The following is a 21,170-nucleotide window of genomic DNA, read 5'->3' on the forward strand; positions in this document are numbered from 1 at the left end:
AAACACAGCCTTGTCAATTGTGCGTCATTGTGTTATCTCTCCCTGCCGTTCAGATACTAGTGAGGATAATTATTTTCAGCAAGGGATTCGAGCTGGTTACCTCCGAGTAGCGTGCCATCTCATTGCCCTGCATCAGTCATTTCTGGTGCAGAGGTTGCTCATTTACTTACACGTATTTCTAAACGTGGCTGTGCTTCATCTGTTGTATACTTTTATTGCATATTTTCATAGTTGATCTGCCTGCCTTTATTTGCGACTGACTACTACTTCCGTCCGCAGCTCGTGGTCGTGCGGTAGCGTTCTCGCTTCCCGGGTTCGATTCCCGGCGGGGTCGGGGATTTTCTCTGACTCGTGATGACTGGGTGTTGTGTGATGTCCTTAGGTTAGTTAGGTTTAAGTAGTTCTAAGTTCTAGGGGACTGATGACCATTGATGTTAAGTCCCATAGTACTCAGAGCCATTTTTAACTACTACTTCCGTTATGTCCGCAGTGCTCAACTTCTTTCCGGTGCCCGTTGACGACGAGTGCCTCTCGGACGACGGACGCCGCTCAGGTGAGTCCACTGTTGTCGCCTCGCTGTCTTCGTAACGCCCATCACCATCGTCCTCATCATCATAATTACCATTGTCATCGTCATCACTAATAGTAGAGGAGTATTGCATTGTGACAGAAGCAAGGTTGCTGACTCTGACATCGATGAGACAGTGACTTTCCTCAGGCCGACATTGTGACCGAGCGGTTCTAGGCGCTTCAGTCCGGAACCGCGCTGCTGCTACGGTCGCAGGTTCGAATCCTGCCTCGGGCATGGATGTGTGTGATGTCCTTAGGTTAGTTAGGTTTAAGTAGTTCTAAGTTCTAGGGGACTGATGACCTCAGATGTTAAGTCCCATAGTGTTTAGAGCTACTTTCCTCGTGGCAGGGAAGCTCCTCTCAAAGAATCGACACGGGTTCGACCCATGCGAAACGCAACTTGCTTCGTTCATACACGACATATTTCAAACGACATATATAGGTGAAGATGCAGGTACTGTTTACCTAGATTTTCGATAGGCGATGCACTATTCAACATCGTTCGTCTACTGACCAACGTATAATCATACAGAGCGTCTTCAAAAGCATATGCGATTGGCTCGACGAATATTTGACTATCAAAATTGAGTACGTCATGCTCCCCAGTGAGTGTTCTACAGAAACGGGAGGAACGTCGGAACGTAGGAAGCGTAAAGCCGTCGGCACACGGACCGTGCAACCGAACGTTGAGCGTTGAGCGTACTGAGTTTCTGACGTCATAGCGTGGAATATCACGTTCGGGAGTCTTTCCGAATATTTATTGGCGTCATATTGGCATTCATTTCAAGCCTATACGTATATATGCCGTTTCTGGGCACTAGCAAAGTGAGATTAACTGGAAAACCCGTTGTTAACTGTGTGGTTCGTTCCAATAAAATAATGAGAAACATCATATTCGTGGCAAAAGAATTATTATAACTTGCTTGTTATGAGAGAATGCTATTTGAAGACAGCGACACACTGAAGATCCACCTAGCCCGCATCTCGTGGTCGTGCGGTAGCGTTCTCGCTTCCCACGCCCGGGTTCCCGTGTTCGATTCCAGGCGGGGTCAGGGATTTTCTCTGCCTCGTGATGGGTGGGTGTTGTGTGCTGTCCTTAGGTTAGTTAGGTTTAAGTAATTCTAAGTTCTAGGGGACTTATGACCACAGCAGTTGAGTCCCATAGTGCTCAGAGCCATTTGAACCATTTTTTTGAAGATCCACCCAAAACGCATTGTTCTTCGTACAATTTGTTATAATTTAATTTCAATTAGTAACATATCTACGATTGAAGTGTTCAGCAACCCTTTACAAGCGATGATTGAGTGTCAATGTGCTGTTGGTTTAGCGAGGTGAGTAGCGCCACTGCTCCGTATGATATAGCAATATCTAGCATGTCAGCTTGTCAGATATTCTGAGCGTGCGTCTGAGCGTTGACCAATGAGATGGCAGTGGTTCGGGACTCGACACTTTCAAATTTTTTTCCTAACATTTGCGTTTTTATTAGGTTCTGACACTTTATTATTAGTTTTATATAAGTATATATTACAATATTTGATGTTATGTAAACATAAGTTCACTTTTTTTTTAAGAGGTGACTTTGTTCGATTGGCTTAATCCATACGACAGCTTGCGTAACTTGTATAAAGACATTTTGCTCCTTTTTCTTTTACGCTTCGTAATTCACATGTTGCAAAGATTCTGCTACTGGGTAGGAACAGTGATCAAGTAAGGCTGACCTTGGGGTTTTACTAAAATGTGGGACTGATGAAATAATGTTTATCTTATGTGAAGAAGTGTTGCAGATTTGTATCGCACTGTTTGTAATGGAACTTTTGTAAGCCTGTGTCCTTATTGATTGGACATGGTACTTTCTTTTTCGTGGACGATGGAGGAAATGTGCGTTTTAATAGAACTAATGCGGTTCTACGCGCTTCAGTCCGGAACCGCGCTGTTGCTACGGTCGCAGGTTCGAATCCTGCCTCGGGCATGGATGTGCGTGATGCCCATAGGTTAGTTAGGTTTAAGTAGTTCTAAGTCTAGGGGACTGATGACCTCAGATGTTAAGTCCCATAGTGTTTAGAGCCATTTGAACTATTTGAATAGAGATAACGTGGGAATTAAGCGCGCCCGTTTAGTAAACAGTGTGATTTACGAACTAGAAACATCCCGCAACTGCCATGGGAGTGCGTTATGATCGCCTATACCACGTTGGGGCCCACGTACCGTATGCGAAAGTCGTATCATTTCTGAGCGTTCATCAGCACGTTGAACTTAGCACGCTCAAGGTTGACTTTCGACAGCACGGCCCGTGTGCCGACGGCTTAAGAGGGCCTCTAATGTTCTCAGTATACACAGACGGGTAATCATATATGATCAGCAACATTATCAGACTGCTCACTGACACGTGTTGTTTACAGGAAAGTATCGTTGTTGGTCGATGGTAAGGAATTGGGGAAAACTTGTACATAATTTCCACTTGGTGTACCGAATGTCAGCTCCCTTTAAATGCGGATAAATATGAGACAACAGCTGTAGCAAACAGAAAGATCGGTAAAGTATCTGATTACAAGATTAGTGGTGAGCATCTTGAGGATCGCACCATATAGGTATTGAAGGTAATATTAATAAGAGACATCAAATGGTACGATCATGAGTAACTGGTATTAGCGACACGAATGGAAGGGTTAGATTTGTTCGAAGCTTTTTGCGAAAATGTAAAGCATATGTAAAGGAAATACCATGCAAGACTTTAGTGCGACCGATTCTAGAGTGTTGTTGCAGTGTTGTAGTCAAGTAGGCGCGATGAATAGGTTGGGTAAATTCAGAGATAGCAGACTTTGTAGTCAGGACAGCCACAGCCTGGATGTATGGCGTTGTGAAGATAAGACCGCCATAGCTGTCTAGCGGTGGTCTAGCGGTTCTAGGCGCTCAGTCAGGAACCGCGCGACTGCTACGGCCGCAGGTTCGAATCCTGCCTCGCGCATGGATGTGTGTGATGTCCTTAGTTTGGTTAGGTTTAAGTAGTTCTAAGTTCTAGGGGACTGATGACCTTAGAAGTTAAGTCCCATAGTGCTCAGAGCCATTTGAACCATGTACCGAAATAGTGATGAAATCACAGACCGTATATGATCATCTATGAGAAATGTAAAATTTCAGCAGCTCACGGTCCCTCATTTACCTATAATGAATTGAAAATTCTAGTTATCCAATCTTATAGTTAACCCCCACCCCCCATCCCCAAGAAAAAAAAAACTGAAGGCTTAGCACGAAAATGGCTTTTATTATGAATTATCGTTGTGTGTCATATTTTAGAACTTTTAGTATCTGTTGTCTTGAATCCAAGTTGCAACCATTAACGTACTGCTTTTCGATGGACAACATTTTCACTCCTAATAGTTTTTCCAATTTATGTGTATTCTAATACGTTTTAATGAATTTCCCAGCCTTGCCATCAGCTCAGCTAGACATTCTATTTGTATAGTTATCCGCGGATTGGCATGCACGCTCCATATGACCCCTCTCTCCATTTTTTTATCTGGCATTTCCGCAGTTGCGTCTTAGCACTTCGCCTGTTTGCACACTATCCGGTGCGCACACTTGCTGTGTGTGAATTCAGCCTCGTACCATCCGGCTTCGCAATTCGTTGCTTTCTGCCGATTTAGCTATTTTCGTACGACACGATACGTATCCCCGTTTCACTTCATATCAGGTTCGTGCTAAGCCTTAGAAGGATAAAAACAGTGATGGACAAGTCATGAAAAACGGAAGAAATTTATGGCCGAACCAGCGGGCAATTTACGAAATGTGTGAAAATGCAATGAGACTGGTTAAATTAGGATATAGCATGTATCAACCATAGCAATAAGACATCTGGTTAGGCACAGTCATCCAAAAGGCTGTACCGTAAATTTTCCTGTCAAGGAGGATGTTGATCGTATTCAGGTCGGTGTCAACAATCTGCCTAGAAATACGAAGGAACTGCAGGCTGTACCTGACGTCGTCTTTAAGAGGAGACGGAAGACACCTGACATTGAGCATCTGTACAGGGAACTAGTGATGACATATGGCCGAAATTTATGTGGTTACAGGTTACACTGGCCCCATAGCTATGTACTCGCTACCTTGCCGAAGCATTTACTTGTAACCTGCCCGCCGGCCGGAGTGGCCGTGCGGTTCTAGGCGCTACAGTCTGGAGCCGGGCTGCCGCTACGGTCGCAGGTTCGAATCCTGCCTCGGGCATGGATGTGTGTGATGTCCTTAGTTTAGTTAGGTTTAATTAGTTCTAAGTTCTAGGCGACTGATGACCTCAGAAGTTAAGTCGCATAGTGCTCAGAGCCATTTTGTAACCTGCCCCTTCCTAACATAACTGACTCGCGACCGCATATGCCTAATGAAATTTACAGTGGATACAGCTATCGTTATCGAAGGAAAACAACACCGGTTAGTTCGAGGAAAGTGTACAACAGACCCTTCTGAAGGGAGAATCTATTCTAAACCTAATCTAAATACTGATGATAATTTTGAAATGGGTAGAGTACACTGCAATCGCTCACGAACTACATAGGGGAGAAAAGGGTACCACATAATATTTACTACAAAAATTACTGATAATACAAAGAAAACACTGATTAGCTAAAAAGAGGATAATTAAACGGTCGGCAGTCCTTTAGGCAACGAATCTCCAGAATCTTAAGAAAGGTAATCGTTGTCACGCTTTTCCACAGCGCAGTAGTTTACCAGAAAGTAAATGACTCAGAAAGCTCTGTGTGTGCAGTTACTCATTCTGGAATACTAAATTTTGTAAGTAAAGTTAAATGGCGTTACTGGTTAAACACATGCAACTAAAATTTTGTTATGTAAAAGAAATTACTTTCAGTAAACTCAATGTAACGTAATGCAAAACTTAGAAAAGGGCAAGCAATTTACTGTTGATTATTGAAAGCAACTGATTTTACTTTTAATATAACAACAATAAAATACATACCAAGCCAGCAGAAGTCATTCACTAAGCTACATTCAGAATAAATGAAATTGTACACTCTTAATTTCTGCTCTATCTTTAGTTATTAGTTTTGCCAGTGAAATTTTACGTTACTTCAAGTGAATGAAGTCAACACCCGGAATTGTAAATTAGTTACGTAATACAAGAAAGAACAGTTACCGAGGAAGAAAATTTAGACTGAAATTGGCCATTAGCAAACACAAAATACTGTTAATAAATAGTTAATCAGTTTTCATAATTTTACGACACTCGGTAATTGACTGGAAATGAAAGTGACACTGCTTGGTACTAATGTCTGAGGACAATGAAAACACATGTGCCCTACAAGTTTTAACTATTACCGATTATTATTCAAGTTAGTAATACTTTGTGAAAGCAATGTCACTGGATAACGCCTCTATAATACTATATCTGCCACTTCAAGGTCTTACGGTGTTGTGGCTGTGCGGGCGACGAACAGTGTAGCCGACGACAATGCTGAGCTGCCGCTGTTGCTGCTGCTGCTGGTTGAGGATCCCGAATCGTATCCAGAGGCGCGGATAATTGTGGGACAAGCAACAGTTGGAATTGCAGCTTCCTCCACCTGCCCAATTCTGCCGTGCTCTCAGTACTCGTGGGTTAACGAATTAGGTGCGCCTACACTGAAGCCCACGCCTACCACAGTGGTACAAGTTTATATGCCAACTAGCTCCGCAGATGACGAAGAGATTGATGAAATGTATGATGAGATAAAAGAAATTATTCAGATAGTGAAGGGAGGCGAACATTTAATAGTCATGGGTGACTGGAACTCGACAGTAGGAAAAGGAAGAGAAGAAAACGTAGTAGCTGAATATGGAATGGGAGTAAGCAATGAAAGAGAAAGCCGCCTGGTAGAATTTTTGCACAGAGCATAACTTAATCATAGGTAACACTTGGTTCAAGAATCATGAAAGAAGGTTGTATACATGGAAAAAGCCTGGAGATACTGGAAGGTTTAAGATAGATTGTATAATTGCAAGACAGATTTAGGAACCAGGTTTTAAATTGTAAGACATTTCCAGGGACAGATGTGGCCTCTGACCACACTCTATTGGTTATGAACCGTAGATTAAAACTGAAGAAACTGCAAAAAGGTGGGAATTTAAGGAGATGGGACCTGGATAAACTGACGGAACCAGAGGTTGTAGAGAGTTTCAGGGAGAGCATTGGGGAACGCTTGGCAAGAATGGGAGAAAGAAATACAGTAGAAGAAGAATGGGTAGCCTTGAGAGATGAAATAGCAGAGGATCAAGTAGGTAAAAAGACGAGGGCTAATAGAAATCCTTGGGTAACAGAAGAGATACTGAAGTTAATTGATGAAAGGAGAAAATACAAAAATGCAGTAAATGAAGCAGGCAAAAAGGAATACAAACGTCTCAAAAATGAAATCGACACGAAGTGCAAACTGGCTAAGCAGGGATGGCTAGAGGCTAAATGTAAGGATGTAGAGGCGTATATCACTATGGGTAAGATAGATACTGCCTACAGGAAAATTAAAGAGACCTTTGGAGAAAAGAGAACCACTTGCATGAATATCAAGAGCTCAAATGGAAACCCAGTTCTAAGCAAAGAAGGGAAATCAGAAAGGTGGAAGGAGTATAATGAAGGTCTATACAAGGGCGCTGTACTTGAGGACAATATTATGGAAATGGAAGAGGATGTAGATGGAGATGAAATGGGAGATATGATACTGCGTGAAGAGTTTGACAGAGTACTGAAAGACCTGAGTCGAAACAAGGCCCCGGGAGTAGACAACATTCCATTGGAACTACTGACAGCCTTGGGAGAGCCATTCCTGAAAAAACTTTACCATCTGGTGAGCAATATGTATGAGACAGGCGAAATATCCTCAGACTTCAAGAAGAATATAATAATCCCAATCCCAAAGAAAGCAGGTGTTGACAGATGTGAAAATTACCGAAATATCAGTTTAATAAGCCACGGGTGCAAAATACTAACACGAATTCTTTACAGTCGAATGGAAAAACTGGTAGAAGCCGACCTCGGGGAAGATCAGTTTGAATTCTGTAGAAATATTGGAATACGTGAGGCAATACTGACCCTACGACTTATCTTAGAAAATAGATTAAGGAAAGGCAAACCTACGTTTCTAGCCTTTGTAGACTGAGAGAAAGCTTTTGACAATGTTGACTGGAATACTCTCTTTCAAATTCCGAAGGTGGCACGGGTAAAATACAGAGAGCGAAAGGCTATTTACAATTTGTACAGAAACCAGGTGGCAGTTATAAGAGTCGAGGGACATGAAAGGCAAGCAGTGGTTGGGAAGGGAGTGAGACAGAGTTGTAGCCTCTCCCCGATGTTATTCAATCTGTATATTGAGCAAGCAGTAAAGGAAACAAAAGAAAAATTTGGAGTAGGAATTAAAATCCATGAAGAAGAAGTAAAAACTTTGAGGTTCGCCGATGACATTGTAATTCTGTCAGAGACGGGAAAGGACTTGGAAGAGCAGCTGAACGGAATGGACAGTGTCTTGAAAGGAAGATATAAGATGAACATCAAGAAAATCAAAACTAGGATAATGGAATATAGTCGAATTAAATAGGGTGATGCTGAGGGTATTAGCTTAGGAAATAAGACGCTTAAAGTAGTAAATGATTTTTGCTATTTGGGGAGCAAAATAACTGATGATGCTCGAAGTTGAGAGGCTATAAAATGTAGACTGGCAATGGAAGGAAAGCGTTTCTGAAGAAGAGAAATTGATTAACATCGAGTATAGATTTAAGTGTCAGGAAGCCGTTTCCGAAAGTTCGGTTTAAGTAGTTCTAAGTTCTAGGGGAGTGATGACCTCCGCTGTTAAGTCCCATAGTGCTCAGAGCCATTTGAACCATTTTTGTAATGGACAATCAAACGACAATATAAAGAACTACAACACCAAACAAAAGTAAAAAAAAATGGGAGGCGTACATTCAGGGCTATATGGTAACAGATGTACAAATTTGGCCGCGCGGGATTAGGCGAGCGGCCTTGGGCGCTGCAGTCATGGACTGTGCTGCTGGTCCCGGCGGAGGTTCGAGTCCCCCCTCGGGCATGAGTGTGTGTGTGTTTGTCCTTCGGATAGTTTAGGTTAAGTAGTGTGTAAGCTTAGGGACTGATGACCTTAGCAGTTAAGTTCCATAGGATTTCACACACATTTGAACATTTTTGTACAAATTTGCAACAAATAAGGTTCAATCACCCACTGTATTATCAGCTCTGAGAAGATTTGACGGTACGATGACGACAGACTAGGAAATATCAGTGCAGTATCTACTCTGAACTTCGTCGCTGGACGATACTACGATGGAAGAGTCAGAGTTCCATCAGCATCTACACTCTGGATTACTAGAGCAGCATGTGAATAACAATGCTGTGATTCCATTTGCCCAGGAGAAAGTGAGACTTGAAGTAATGAAGTTAAAGAAGAATAAAGCATCAGGACCTGACTGGATACTGGCAGAATTGTTGCATCAGCTAGTGAACTAAATTGTGTGATATATAAGTGCTATTAAACGAATGCCTTTTGCAGGGTGGGGTTCCAGAATCTGGAAAATCTCTAATATCATTATACTAAAAAGAAAAGGGAAGACAAAGGTTCAAGAGAACCGAAATCTTACAGGCCGCTCTGCTTGGTAAACGCTCTAGCCAACGTACAGGAAAAGCTTCTGTGCCGCCATCTAAGGGACCACAAACAGTTAGTAGGCATGAGCCCCTACAGTACGGTTTCAGGAAAGGGGAATGCGATAAATCACGCAATGAATATTGCGAACATCTCAGGCGACAATTATGTGATCGACATAATGACTGATATTGTTGGGGCGTTTGATAATTTGTGGTGGCCTGCCCTGTTAAAAGGACTGAAACAGATGGACTGTCTAGGATGTCTCTATAACAGTCTACGAGATAATTGCATAGACAAGCAGATGAAATTACAATGTCGTGGAAAGAAAATTACGAAAGAAAATTATGAAAGACATCACCGAAGGCTGCTCTGTTTGTTGTCCAGGCTTCTGGGATGTTGGCATAGAGCCACTACTGAACCAGCTTCAGAGTATAACAAACAGTAGAGGTTGCATCGTCTACGCACACGATCTGCTAATTACTGTACCTGCTAACACAAGGGCTATATTGAAGGAAAACAGTAGGGTAGTTCTTGAAAGACTAAGCAACTGGTGCGTAGAAAACAAACGAACTATAGCAGAACGCAAAACAGTCTATATGTTACTAAAACGAACATTATCTAGAACGAGAATCCCACAGACAGAATAAATGACCAAACTGTGAAATGAAAAGAAGTATATAGGTACCATGGAATTAACATCGAAGAAAAGCAAAATTCTCATGTTCATGTAGAAATCGCCTGCCAGAGAGGTATTAAGATCCTAAATAAAATAGCAACAATTGACCAGAAAAGTTTTCAGCTGCCACTGAGTCCAATAAGAACGTACAGCAACGCAATCTTACCACGAGGGTAATCCCAAAAGTAAGGTCTCCTATGTTTTTATAAGTACAGAACTCTGTTTGTGTGGCAGTTGGTCACATTGTTATGAAGAGTGCTTCACGCGCTGTGTGTAAACATACGCACTCAGTCTTGGCTTGAGAGCCGTTGAGAATGGAGCTCCGTTCGGACGTTACCGCCAAGTGTGAATTGCGCGCAGTTATTCGGTTTTTGAACGCAAAGGGCACTGCGCCGATTGAAATCCATCGCCAGTTGACGTAAGTGTATCGTGAGTTGTCCATGGATGTCAAAAATGTTCAAAAGTGGTGTAGAGAGTTTGCAGCTGGTCGGACCGAAATTCACGGCGAACAAAGGAGCGGGAGACCGTCAATTTCTGAGGAGACAGTGTTGAAGGTTAAGCAAAGGATGCGTGAAGATCAGCGGATCACCCTGCATGATCTCTGCACGTTGTTCCTTAGGTTTCCCGAAGCACCGCTCACAGAATTTTAACGGAAACATTGAACTACCTGAAGTTGTGCCCAAGATGGGTGCCACGCATGCTGACTGAGGACCACATGCGGCAACGAGTTGATGCTTGCAGCGCATTTCTTCACCGTCTTGCAGCCGAACAGGGCAACTTTCTGGACTCAATTGTCACGGATGACGAAACCTGGGCATACCACTTTACACCTGAGACCAAGCAACAATCACGCCAGTTCATAACTTTCTGAACAGCATGGCGGCGAGCTGGTACGACATGGGCATACAAAAACTGCCACAGCGTCTACAAAAATGCATCGACAGAAATGATGATTATGTTGAAAAAATAGCTAAATGTTCAAGCTGTAAACTGATGTAAACCACTGTAGAAATAAACAGGTCTATGTACTTATAAAAAAAAGGAGACTTTAGTTTTGGGGCTTACCCTCGTAGCTGTTGAGGGCTATGAATCGAGCGTTTGGACTCATAGAGCCACAAAGGTAAGGACAGCAGAGGCTGTACGGCGAGCATAGAGGACTGTAGCCCTGCGCCTGACAGGTGCGTTTAGAACACGTACTGAGGCGCTGCTGGTGATATTAGGCTTGCTATCTCTAGACCTAGCAGTAATAAAGAGAGGTGCGCAATAGGCTCAAAAAGCGCGAATATGATAAGGTAAAGGAGATATTGACCACAAGAGCCGTATCGAATATGGAAACGAAAGCATGCACTGACAGAGAATGCCAGGAAATCTGGGATAGGGCAGAAACACGGAGGAGAACCTACCAGTTCCTTCCCAACATAAGAGAAAGAACAAGAACGACATACTTTCTTCCGACCAAGGGAGCTATACACTACCTGTCGGGACATGGTCTGTATCCCAGGTACTTACTAAAAATACGACAGTGCGCTACAGACACTTGTGAATGTGGAGCAATCGGTACCCCGAATCACATTGTCTGGGAGTGTGCCGTTAGAAAATATGTTACAGACCAGAGCAGGAACGCATTTGGAAATGCAACAGTCTATACTATAATAAGGAACTGTGACATAAGCTGAATTCGCTTACAGCTAAGATATCAGCTTATGAATTTCAAGCCTACGTGGCTGAGAGACAACCAAGAAGAACCCTTCGATGCCCTCTGGAAGCAGTGATGAGACAAGCCTCGTGGAGTGCCAGGAAGGACTTCCTGAGGCCCTGACAGCCATCTCACAGTCTCTGCATCTTCGGTGGCGCAGCAGCACAGCCTTGTGATTCCTGACTTACAACTCAGTGCGCCGGAGGCTAACCATCCAAACCAATGAGAGATCCAGCTTGGTTCTAGTACCAAGTTTTGTAGTGTAATACTGTCTGCTATAGTGTTACAGCCCAAAATTGTAAATTACAATATTAGTGGTCTACCAATGCCGCATAACGTATAGATCAGTACACTGTGCCTTCTGGATTCTAGATCTACATATATCTGTGCGCAAGATGACCAAATGGTAGTACACAGACTTTCTTTAGTTATTATTATTATTTTGCTGTAGTTCTTGTTTGTAGATATCCCCCATAAAATAGCATACTGCTTAGCTATTACTAACACATTTGAAATTATGTTGAAATATTATGTGCTTTATTCATTGCAATTCATGCGCAACATTCAGTCTGTTCTTTTATATAGATAGCAGAGTAAGGGAAAATACTAAAAAAATTAGCCATAAAATAGTTTAATGCTGGATTTTTTCGAGAGATTAACTACAATTTAAGATCGAAGTACTGGATCTTTATCAGTATGCTTTTCAATCCACTTAAGGAAAATGAGGGACCGCGAGCTGCTGAAATTTTACATTTCCCGTAGATGATCACATACGGTCTGCGCTTTGATCACTATTTCTGAGGACGCTGTTAGCTCATCAGATACTCTTAATCATGGTGAGTGGAATTTATAGTATTTTACCTACCTTTAATAAAACATTCTCGGGTTTCAAGCCGCGTCAAGTGGTTTACTGCCCACGAGCTTTCGGCAGAGATCTCCTCTGCCTTTGTCAAGTGGATGACTGTCGTGTGGTTGTCATTGCCGTGCTTATATAGCCACGCCGTCGCTCGTGACATCGCTCGAGCACAGAAACAGTCAGTTCTGAGGACATTAGTACATCGAGCTGAAACCGTCTGAGACGCTGAAAACTTGCCGAGAGAATTGAGCCACTTACGCAAAGTTTTTAAGGAAAACGGTTACAACAACAAGCAGATCTCACAAGCAGTGTCATCCAAGCCTCAAAGGAAGAAGACCTCTGAAGAAGACACCAAGTAGGTTGCATTCTTACCGTTTTGTCGTTCGACAACAGTGAAGATTAGTCGGCTCCTGAAGAGGCATAAAACAGACACACTCTTCAGGCCCCTGGCAAAGATGAAATCTGTGAAAGACGATGTAGGCCTCAGAACGCCATGAATTTACAAGACACCGTGTGGATGTGGGCAGTTCTATGTTGGCCAGACTGTTCGAACTATTGAAAAGCGCCGCATAGAACATGAAAGGTGTTACCGTCTGCGCTGTCCCAAATAGTCAGCTGTAGCAGAACATGCTCTGGAAAACGGACACCGAATTGCATCAGATGAGACGTCTATTATTAAAAGGACTAATGGCTTCTGGGATAGCGTGATAAACGAAGCCATAGATATTAGAATTTCTGACAACATCCTCAATAGAGACGGCGGATTGCAGCTGAGTACAGCGTGGGATCCGGTGTTGAGGGAGTTGAAGCGGGCCCGGCGGTCGTGTGGCCAAAACGTTACCATATATGGTGCGGGACCGAGCACCAGTGACGTCACGAGCGACGGCGCGGCTGTATAAGCACACGACCACACGACAGTCATCCACTTGACAATGGCAGAGGAGATCGCTGCCGAAAGCTCGTGGGCAGTAAACAACTTGACGCGGCTTGAAACCCGAGAATGTTTTATTAACGGATATTGTCGCGAAAGCATGCATTCGTACATTTTACTTACCTGATGCTCTTTTATTAGGAATTCCTTCCTCTTAGCTTTCGTCCTTAGTAGGTGTCACGGGAGGGTTATATGTTATTTTATGTCTGCTGTCCGCTACTTAGCGAAAAACTGCTGACTATGAACGTTGGGCAATCCCATTTTCTTTGCGCGTTCGGAACATGACTTGATTTTGTGAGTACGTTCATTCCGTGTATACTTTTCTTTTAGTTATGTTTTCTTGACTTGACTTGACAATTGACAATTTGTACAGATTGCGCCCGACGATGCAACTAAAATGCTGCCAACCCGTGCGCGCCAATAAATTTAGAGCACCTGTGTTCGAAGAAGACTGTGCGACCATTACACTGCCACCGACGTACGAGGCGTGACAATAAAGTAATGAGACTGATTTTCTTTGTAAGATGTGGCAATCCTGCAGACTTGCGTAGGCACAATATCTTTGACCCTGGTCTATAAGCTGCTTCTAGTCCAAGCGGCACGTCGATGCAACTGCTCAGTCGTGAGTTGTGCTGTAAGAAGTTAACAAGTGTTTGTGTCTCTGGTCACGGAAATGGAACCGCATAATATTGCGCAACGGTATGCCATTTCTTTTTGCGTTAAATTGGGTGAAAACGCGACGACAACTTACGGTAAGCTTCAGAAGGCTTTTGGAGAGCAGGTTATTTCAAGAGCTCAAGTTTTTCGTTGGCATAAAATGTTTAGTGAAGGCAGAACGAATGTTGAAGATGAAGACCGCAGTGGACGACCATCAACCTCACGGACGGATGTCAACTTGGTCAGGTTGCGTGAACTCGTACAATCTGATCGAAGATTATCCGTGAAAATGATTGCAGATGAACTGAACATCAATCTAGAAACGGGTCATCTAATAATAACTGAAGATCTTGGTTTGAGAAAGATTTGTGCAAAAATGGTCCCCAAAAATCTCACACCACAACAGCGAGAAACACGGAAAAATGTGGCAGCCGATGTTAGAGCAAACGGAAATCAATCGACAATTACTGAGCCGTGTTATTACTGGTGATGAAAGTTGTTTTTTTTTTTTCAGTACGATCCAGAGACAAAACGCCAAAATTCGCAGTGATGCTCCAAGGGATCACCCAGACCAAAAAAAGCTCGCATGTCAAAGTCAAAAGTGAATTGCATGCTTGTGTGCTTCTCTGATTCCAAGGGAACTGTTCATAAAGAGTGGGTGCCTCGTGGACAAACAGTTAACCAATATTGCTACAAAGAAATTTTAGAAAGACTTCGTAAAAGCGGTCTTCGTGTGCGTGCCAACATTGCTGAAATTGGATTCTGCATCACGATAATGCGCCATTCCATACTGCTCTGTCAGTACAGCAATTTTTAACATCAAAACAAATTTCAGTACTACTACAGCCACTTTATTCACCAGATATCGCTTCGTGTGACTTTTTTCTATTTCCAAGAGTCAAAACGGCGGTCAAATGACACCATTTTCAAACAACACAAGACGTCCAAAAAGCTGTGACGTCTTGGAGGATATTACAGAAGAAGAGTTCCAGAAATGTTTCCATCAATGGCAGAAGCGCTGCAAAAAGTGTGTGCAATCAGAAGGGAACTATTTTGAAGGAGGCAACACTAAACTTTACTAAAACGGTAAGCAACATTTTTTTCACATCAGTCTCATTACTTTATTGTTGCACCTTGTATATCTTTTGTAGGGTTCACGAGAATAAGAGAGATAAGAGCGCCCACGTATGCAGATAAGCCGGCCGTTGTGGCCGAGCGTTTCTAGGCGCTTCAGTCTGGAACCGCGCGACCGCTACGGTTGCAGGTTCGAATCCTGCCTCGGGCATGGCTGAGTGTGATTTCCTTAGGTTAGTTAGGTTTAAATAGTTCTAAGTTCTAGGGGACAGATGACGTCAGATGTTAAGTCCCATAGTGCTCAGAGCCATTTCAACCATTTTTATGCAGATAAACAGCCATGTTTCCCTCGCTCACTGTGCGAATGGAGTAGGAAACAAAGTCGGTACTCTAGTGTACCCGCCACCATGCACTGTACAGTGGCTTACGGAGTATATGTGACATTTGGTCAAAAGTTTCAACCAGTACAAAAGGAGGCGGGTAGTACAGTGTTGTCAGTAGAGAAGCAGTAACACCACAAAGGGCCGGTCTGATAGCTCAGTGTCTTCGAACATGGTTCAGTTATGACACCTGAGTAACAAACCCACCAGAACATTTCAACCATTCTAAAGCTGCTCCTGTACAGATATCAAATGGGTCTGATAGTTCGCCTCTGAACTTGACCTTTGACACTGTGTTATTTAAAGTTGCGCTTATCAGATTGATTGTTTTCCTATCTAGACCAAATTCGGCAAGGGTGTTCTTCATTGTTTCTCGATCAATTGAGTCCTACGCTTTTTGAAAGTCGACAAAGGTCACAACAAACGTTTTTGATCTTGATTTGGCATATGATATATGATTTCAGGTTATGGATCTGCTCTGCACAGGATCTTGATGTCCTGAAGCCAGCTTGATATTCGCCCAATTGTTGATCTAAGACTGATTCAGCTCTGTTTAACAACAGTCTGGAAAAGATCTTGTACGTCGTTGGTAGCAAAGAGATTCCTCGGATACTTCCGACCAGATATTCTATGTCAATGAAGAATAGTTTGTAGATCTTTTCATTTCCTCGTGTGGCGCAACAGTCCGACGTGTTACTGCAGCAAGCTGTCAGCACTACTACCATGGTATGGTCAGCGACGATGGCAATAGGAGCTTTTTACTGATGCGGATGTAGGAGACGTTGACAGGCCGATGCCCAGTTCCATGAACCACCACGAATGGGCCGGCCGGAATGGCCGTGCGGTTCTAGGCGCTACAGTCTGGAGCCGAGCGACCGCTACGGTCGCAGGTTCGAATCCTGCCTCGGGCATGGATGTGTGTGATGTCCTTAGGTTAGTTAGGTTTAATTAGTTCTAAGTTCTAGGCGACTGATGACCTCAGAGGTTAAGTCGCATAGTGCTCAGAGCCATTTGAACCATTTGAACCACGAATGTCGAGTCAGTTTTCGCACGTAGTGCACCTGCAAAAATTTTATTTTATGTGTAGTCTTGACTTTTGAGTATCAACTAAAATCTACCATAGCCACAACCAGTCACAGTCACTTTTAACGATCTTTTCACTACGCATATCGGAGGATTATCCCTCCATCACAAAGTGTATTTATCTTAATAACCAAACGTAGACGATAAGTCGTCACAGGCTGTTTTCCGAATCGTGTTTACGTTATACATACTTTCTATATCTCACCGACCTCCTTTCCCAAGTATTCCAAAATGTAACCTCACTGCCTCACTTTCAGCTCGTTGGGATTTACCTGAAAAGTATCGAGCTCGTCCTTACAAAGAAAAAAAAAAATCCATCTTCCTGTCAGTCAATAGGTGGTAATACCTGATGTTAAAACAATGTTAGTAGGAGCAGTTTGGTGTAACGGTGTCATGAACAACGGTTAATGCTGATTAAAAGCTAGTGTGCTTGGAAAATTTACGGAAATGAGCGAGGCATATCGTAAGCAGTAGAATGAGGGAATTACGACGGTAAAATACAGAGTAGTGAGGAAGTTATTGTGTTGTCGGTGTCCGCAGTGGTTGTGCCATACGCGAGATGGTAGTAAAAAGTTGTGAATATACTTCAGCGTTCCATAGAAGACTATGCTGTTGCTAAACATAAGCTTGCTTATTTTTTATCGTCGTTGCCATTTTAGAGTCCTGTACCATGGGAAGGAAGGAGAGGATGTTGTTTGGTGGCCGGTATCCTCTTTCTACAACACAACTGCACACATGTATTAACAGGGTTATTATTCATAACAACAAGAAGCAAGTTATCTTTAAGCAAATTGTTGTGGTTTCTTTTCCTTTATTGAATTTCGATTCTCCCAGAAGGGGGCGGGCTGACAGCAGCTTAGTACGCTGCTCTTCAGCCGACATAATTATTAAAACATAAAAAAGACAAGAAACAATAAAAGCAGGCGATAAAACGGTGACTTAAATTGTAAAACGGCGGAAAATTGTGGAAAGTTAAAACTTAAAACAAAGGCTGGGTGATGCTAATAAAATACACAGGAAGGAGACAGGTAAAATAGTAGACAGACAATTAAAAAACACTGCGACAGTCTGGTTTCTGTTCGCAAGAGATATAAAAATCATACCCAGCGACAGTATGATGTCCATTCGCAACACTTCGGAAATGACGCACAACACTTAACAGTCACTGGAAACACTGCACTAAAAAGTCGGCACGAAGATGACACACCACAGCCAAGGGCAGATTGAGGGGTGGGGACCTGGACAGATGAAGGGAAAAAAAGGGGGGAGGAAAAACGAAGGGGAGGGGACCGACGGAGGGAGAGGACTCATAAAGGGGAGGGTGGGCAGGGCAGACACGGGAGGGAATGGGGAAAGGCAGAGAAGGGAAATGCAAAAGGACTCAGGGGAGAGAAGGGAAGCAGAAAGAGGGTAGGCAGGGAAAAAACAGGATGGAAGGGGGGGGGGGGGAGAGGGAGCCCAGGAAAAGGACAGAGGAAGGGAGGGGGAGGTGAGGATCAGAGTTGATAGGAGGGATAAATGGAGGGAGAGAGGGCATCACCCCGGAGGGGAAGTTGACGGAAGCCACCTTGGGGAAGGAGATGAATGGTGTAGTGACGGAGGGTAGGGGGGACACACCAGTGAAGGTGCAGCAGAGGGCAGGGGTTGGAGAGGAGAGGAGCAACCATGGTGTGAGGGGGATCAAGGCGGCGGGAGGTGTACAGTATGCATATATCTTCGAGGAATACCAGCAGATGCGAGAAAGGAATCAGGTCATAGAGGATCCACGTGGGGGACGGGAGGCGTATACGGAAGGCAAGGCGGAGTGCATGGCGCTCGGGGATCTGGAGGGACATAGAATTTGGGGGGGTGGGGCGAATATCCAGGGGGACGGATTAAGGATTTGTAGGTGTGGAAGATGGTAGAGGGGTTCAACCCCCATTTCCGACCAGAGAGGAGTTTGAGGAATCGGAGGTGGTTGTGGGCTTTGCATTGGATAGAGCGGAGATGAGGGATCCAGGTGAGGTGACGGTCAATGGTGAGGCCAAGGTAGGTGAGGGTGAGGGAGAGGCGGACAGGATGGGCGCAGATGGTAAGGGAGAAATCAAGGAGCCGGAAGGAGCGAGTGGTACGACCTACGATGATTGCCTGGGTCTTGGAAGGATTGATTTTCGAGAGCCACTGGTTATACCGTGCGGCAAAAAGGTCAAGGTGATTCTGGAGAAGGCGTTGGGACTGCTGGAGAGTAGGAGCGAGGACAAGGAATGTGGTGCCATCGGCATACTGCAGGAGGTGTACTGGAGGGGGGGAATTTGCTATGGTACAAGCTCTTCCGTAATAGTCCGTGTTAGCTTCACTGCTGATGAAGTACAAGTCCCGCTACACTCTTGTAGCCGGTGACATGAATTAGCAGACACCAACTAGAATAGTAAATGAGCTAGTAACTGAGCTGACTGTGACTGCGACTGACTCTGTCTGCAACTGGGCTGACTGAATGACGGACTGGGCCCTTTGGTCCGCGGCAGCAGTGTTGCTTTGCGTTGCGTTGCGGTGCGTTGCTTGCAAGTCTGACTTTGGCCTGTCTCCCGATAGGCGCTCTTGATTCAACGCCTATTATCGACCTTCTTGCAGCCTCTTTGCGACAGCTTACGCCAGCACAAGGTAAATAATATTTGTATGTTCAAAACCATGGATGAACATAATTCGCTCCTGGAACACCCATCGCAGAGAAAATAATCCCTTTATCAAAGTCACCCTATAAAAGGCCCAAACTTCCACATGTCTTCAACTACGCTTCATCCTTCCAACTGCTCATTTTTCGCATTCGGAAGGAGCAGCATTCAAATCCTCATCTGACCATGATAATTACGGTTCCGCATGTTTTTTCTAAATCACTCTAGAGGAAGAACGTACGTTCCCGGTCGGTCTCAGTATTTTAATCTTGCACTTATCACTCCTCTCACTTCTGGAAATATTTATTAACATAAAAAATGCCGAGCTGAACTGTGGTTCGTAGTCTTAGCTCCTGTGTAACATGCTGGGTAATTCATTTAAAGGTCGAAGGAAGGACCTTGCCTAGCACAGCACTGTGGTGTTCAAAACATCATTCGAACTAACGACAACTTTACATTTTAAGTTCGGCCTGCTGTATGGAGCCACAATATAAAAAATAATTGACATTTGTTACCAGCAACAAATGACATTTTTTGTCAGGTCGGGACTTCGCGTTTCGAGATTCAAACAATCATCTTCGAGTTGTTTTTGTTTAACTTAAGATTCACCGCAAATGCGTTGGTATCCAACTGGGTGATATTACTATGGCAACACGCTCTATTTTACGTTATTACATGCGTCCAAGCACATAATTGGATAAAAATATCATATTCAAGACTAGAGTTTCTTGAGGATGAGGATTTAAACCTGGAAACACGAAGAACCGAATTAATCAGAAATCATTTCTGACTGTAAGACGACAACTGTTTTCCATGTGTACGCCAAGCAACCAGTTTTTCGTCTAACATGCAAATGCACAAGAAAAACTTTTTATCTTTCTGCACTTTGCAGATGACGAGCTAGAAGGTTACCTTCAACGGATACGTCGAAGAGGGTCACCGTCACCATCATCATCATTATCGTCATGTCACGTCATAAGAGACGTTCATTTTTCATTTTCTACTATTGTATGGTATTTGCTTTGTACGTAGTGTATTTGTGCTCTTTTTGACTTCTGCTGAAGTGCTTTGTTGAGTGTATGATTTACGAGAGATGATTTGCTAGAGGCGGGTACGAGTGGCTCAAGCGTGCTGTTTTGCAGGGGTGTGCCTCAACACGTACGAATGCCGCATCCAGGGCGGCGCCTCCCACGGTCCGTGTGCTCTCGGTTTTGGCGTCTGCTGTGTCTGTAAGTATCATAAGCACACCGTACGTACCAGGCGCACAGCACAATACAGCCAGTTTTTACGATTGTTTAAGGCTACTACTCTGACAACAGTACACTGGGAAAAAATTGTCACCACCGGGAAATTTCGCGCTAATATCGGATAACACTGGCTATTGCCTTGAAAAATGCCTAAACTGGTTGAGGAAGAGAGACTACGAGTTTCTACAGGTTTTCCATATCCAGCAGGGACCACTCATTGGTGATTAGATCCCGGAAATTACGGGAATGTTGATGGTTGCGTTTCACCCTCTGTTCCATACAGCCCAAGAGATTTTCAGTAGGATTTAGTGGGCCAGTCAAAGAGCAAAAGGGTATCTGAGTGTCCACATTTATTAAAATACTAGCTTTTTACTCACGGCTTCGCCCACATACATCTATTTCACATATACTGCACTCATCTCTTCCTGCCTCTCTCTCTGTCCATATCCTCCTACCCCTCTGTCTATCCGTTTGCACCTTCCCCTCTCTCTAACTCCTCCTCTTTCCTCTCTCTGTCCATCTTCTCTTGTTTCCTTTCTCTGTCCATCTCCACTTCTGCCCTCTCTCTGTCTGTGTCCTCCCCTTTCTGTTCGTTTCCCGCATCTCTTATCTCTGTCCATCTCCTTCTTCCCCTTATCTGTGTCAATCTCCTTCTCCCCCCTCTGTATCTACCCACCTTCTCCTACTCCTTTCTCTCTATACGTTATCACCCACCCCTACTCAAT

General features: G+C 43.8%; 1 protein-coding gene across 1 annotated transcript in view; it reads left to right on the forward strand.

Annotated features, from left to right (window-relative positions):
• Positions 1-480: 480 nt before the first annotated feature.
• The window catches only part of LOC126234390 (uncharacterized), a 151,935-nt gene continuing 131,245 nt past the window's right edge, over positions 481-21,170 (forward strand). Inside the window, exons 1-2 of the mRNA XM_049943078.1 lie at positions 481-553; positions 20,341-20,427. Coding sequence (XP_049799035.1) covers positions 481-553; positions 20,341-20,427 — 160 coding nt within the window. The remainder of the gene's footprint in view (positions 554-20,340; positions 20,428-21,170) is intronic.

Source organism: Schistocerca nitens, chromosome 2 (assembly GCF_023898315.1).
Source record: "Schistocerca nitens isolate TAMUIC-IGC-003100 chromosome 2, iqSchNite1.1, whole genome shotgun sequence".
Taxonomy (NCBI): domain Eukaryota; kingdom Metazoa; phylum Arthropoda; class Insecta; order Orthoptera; family Acrididae; genus Schistocerca; species Schistocerca nitens.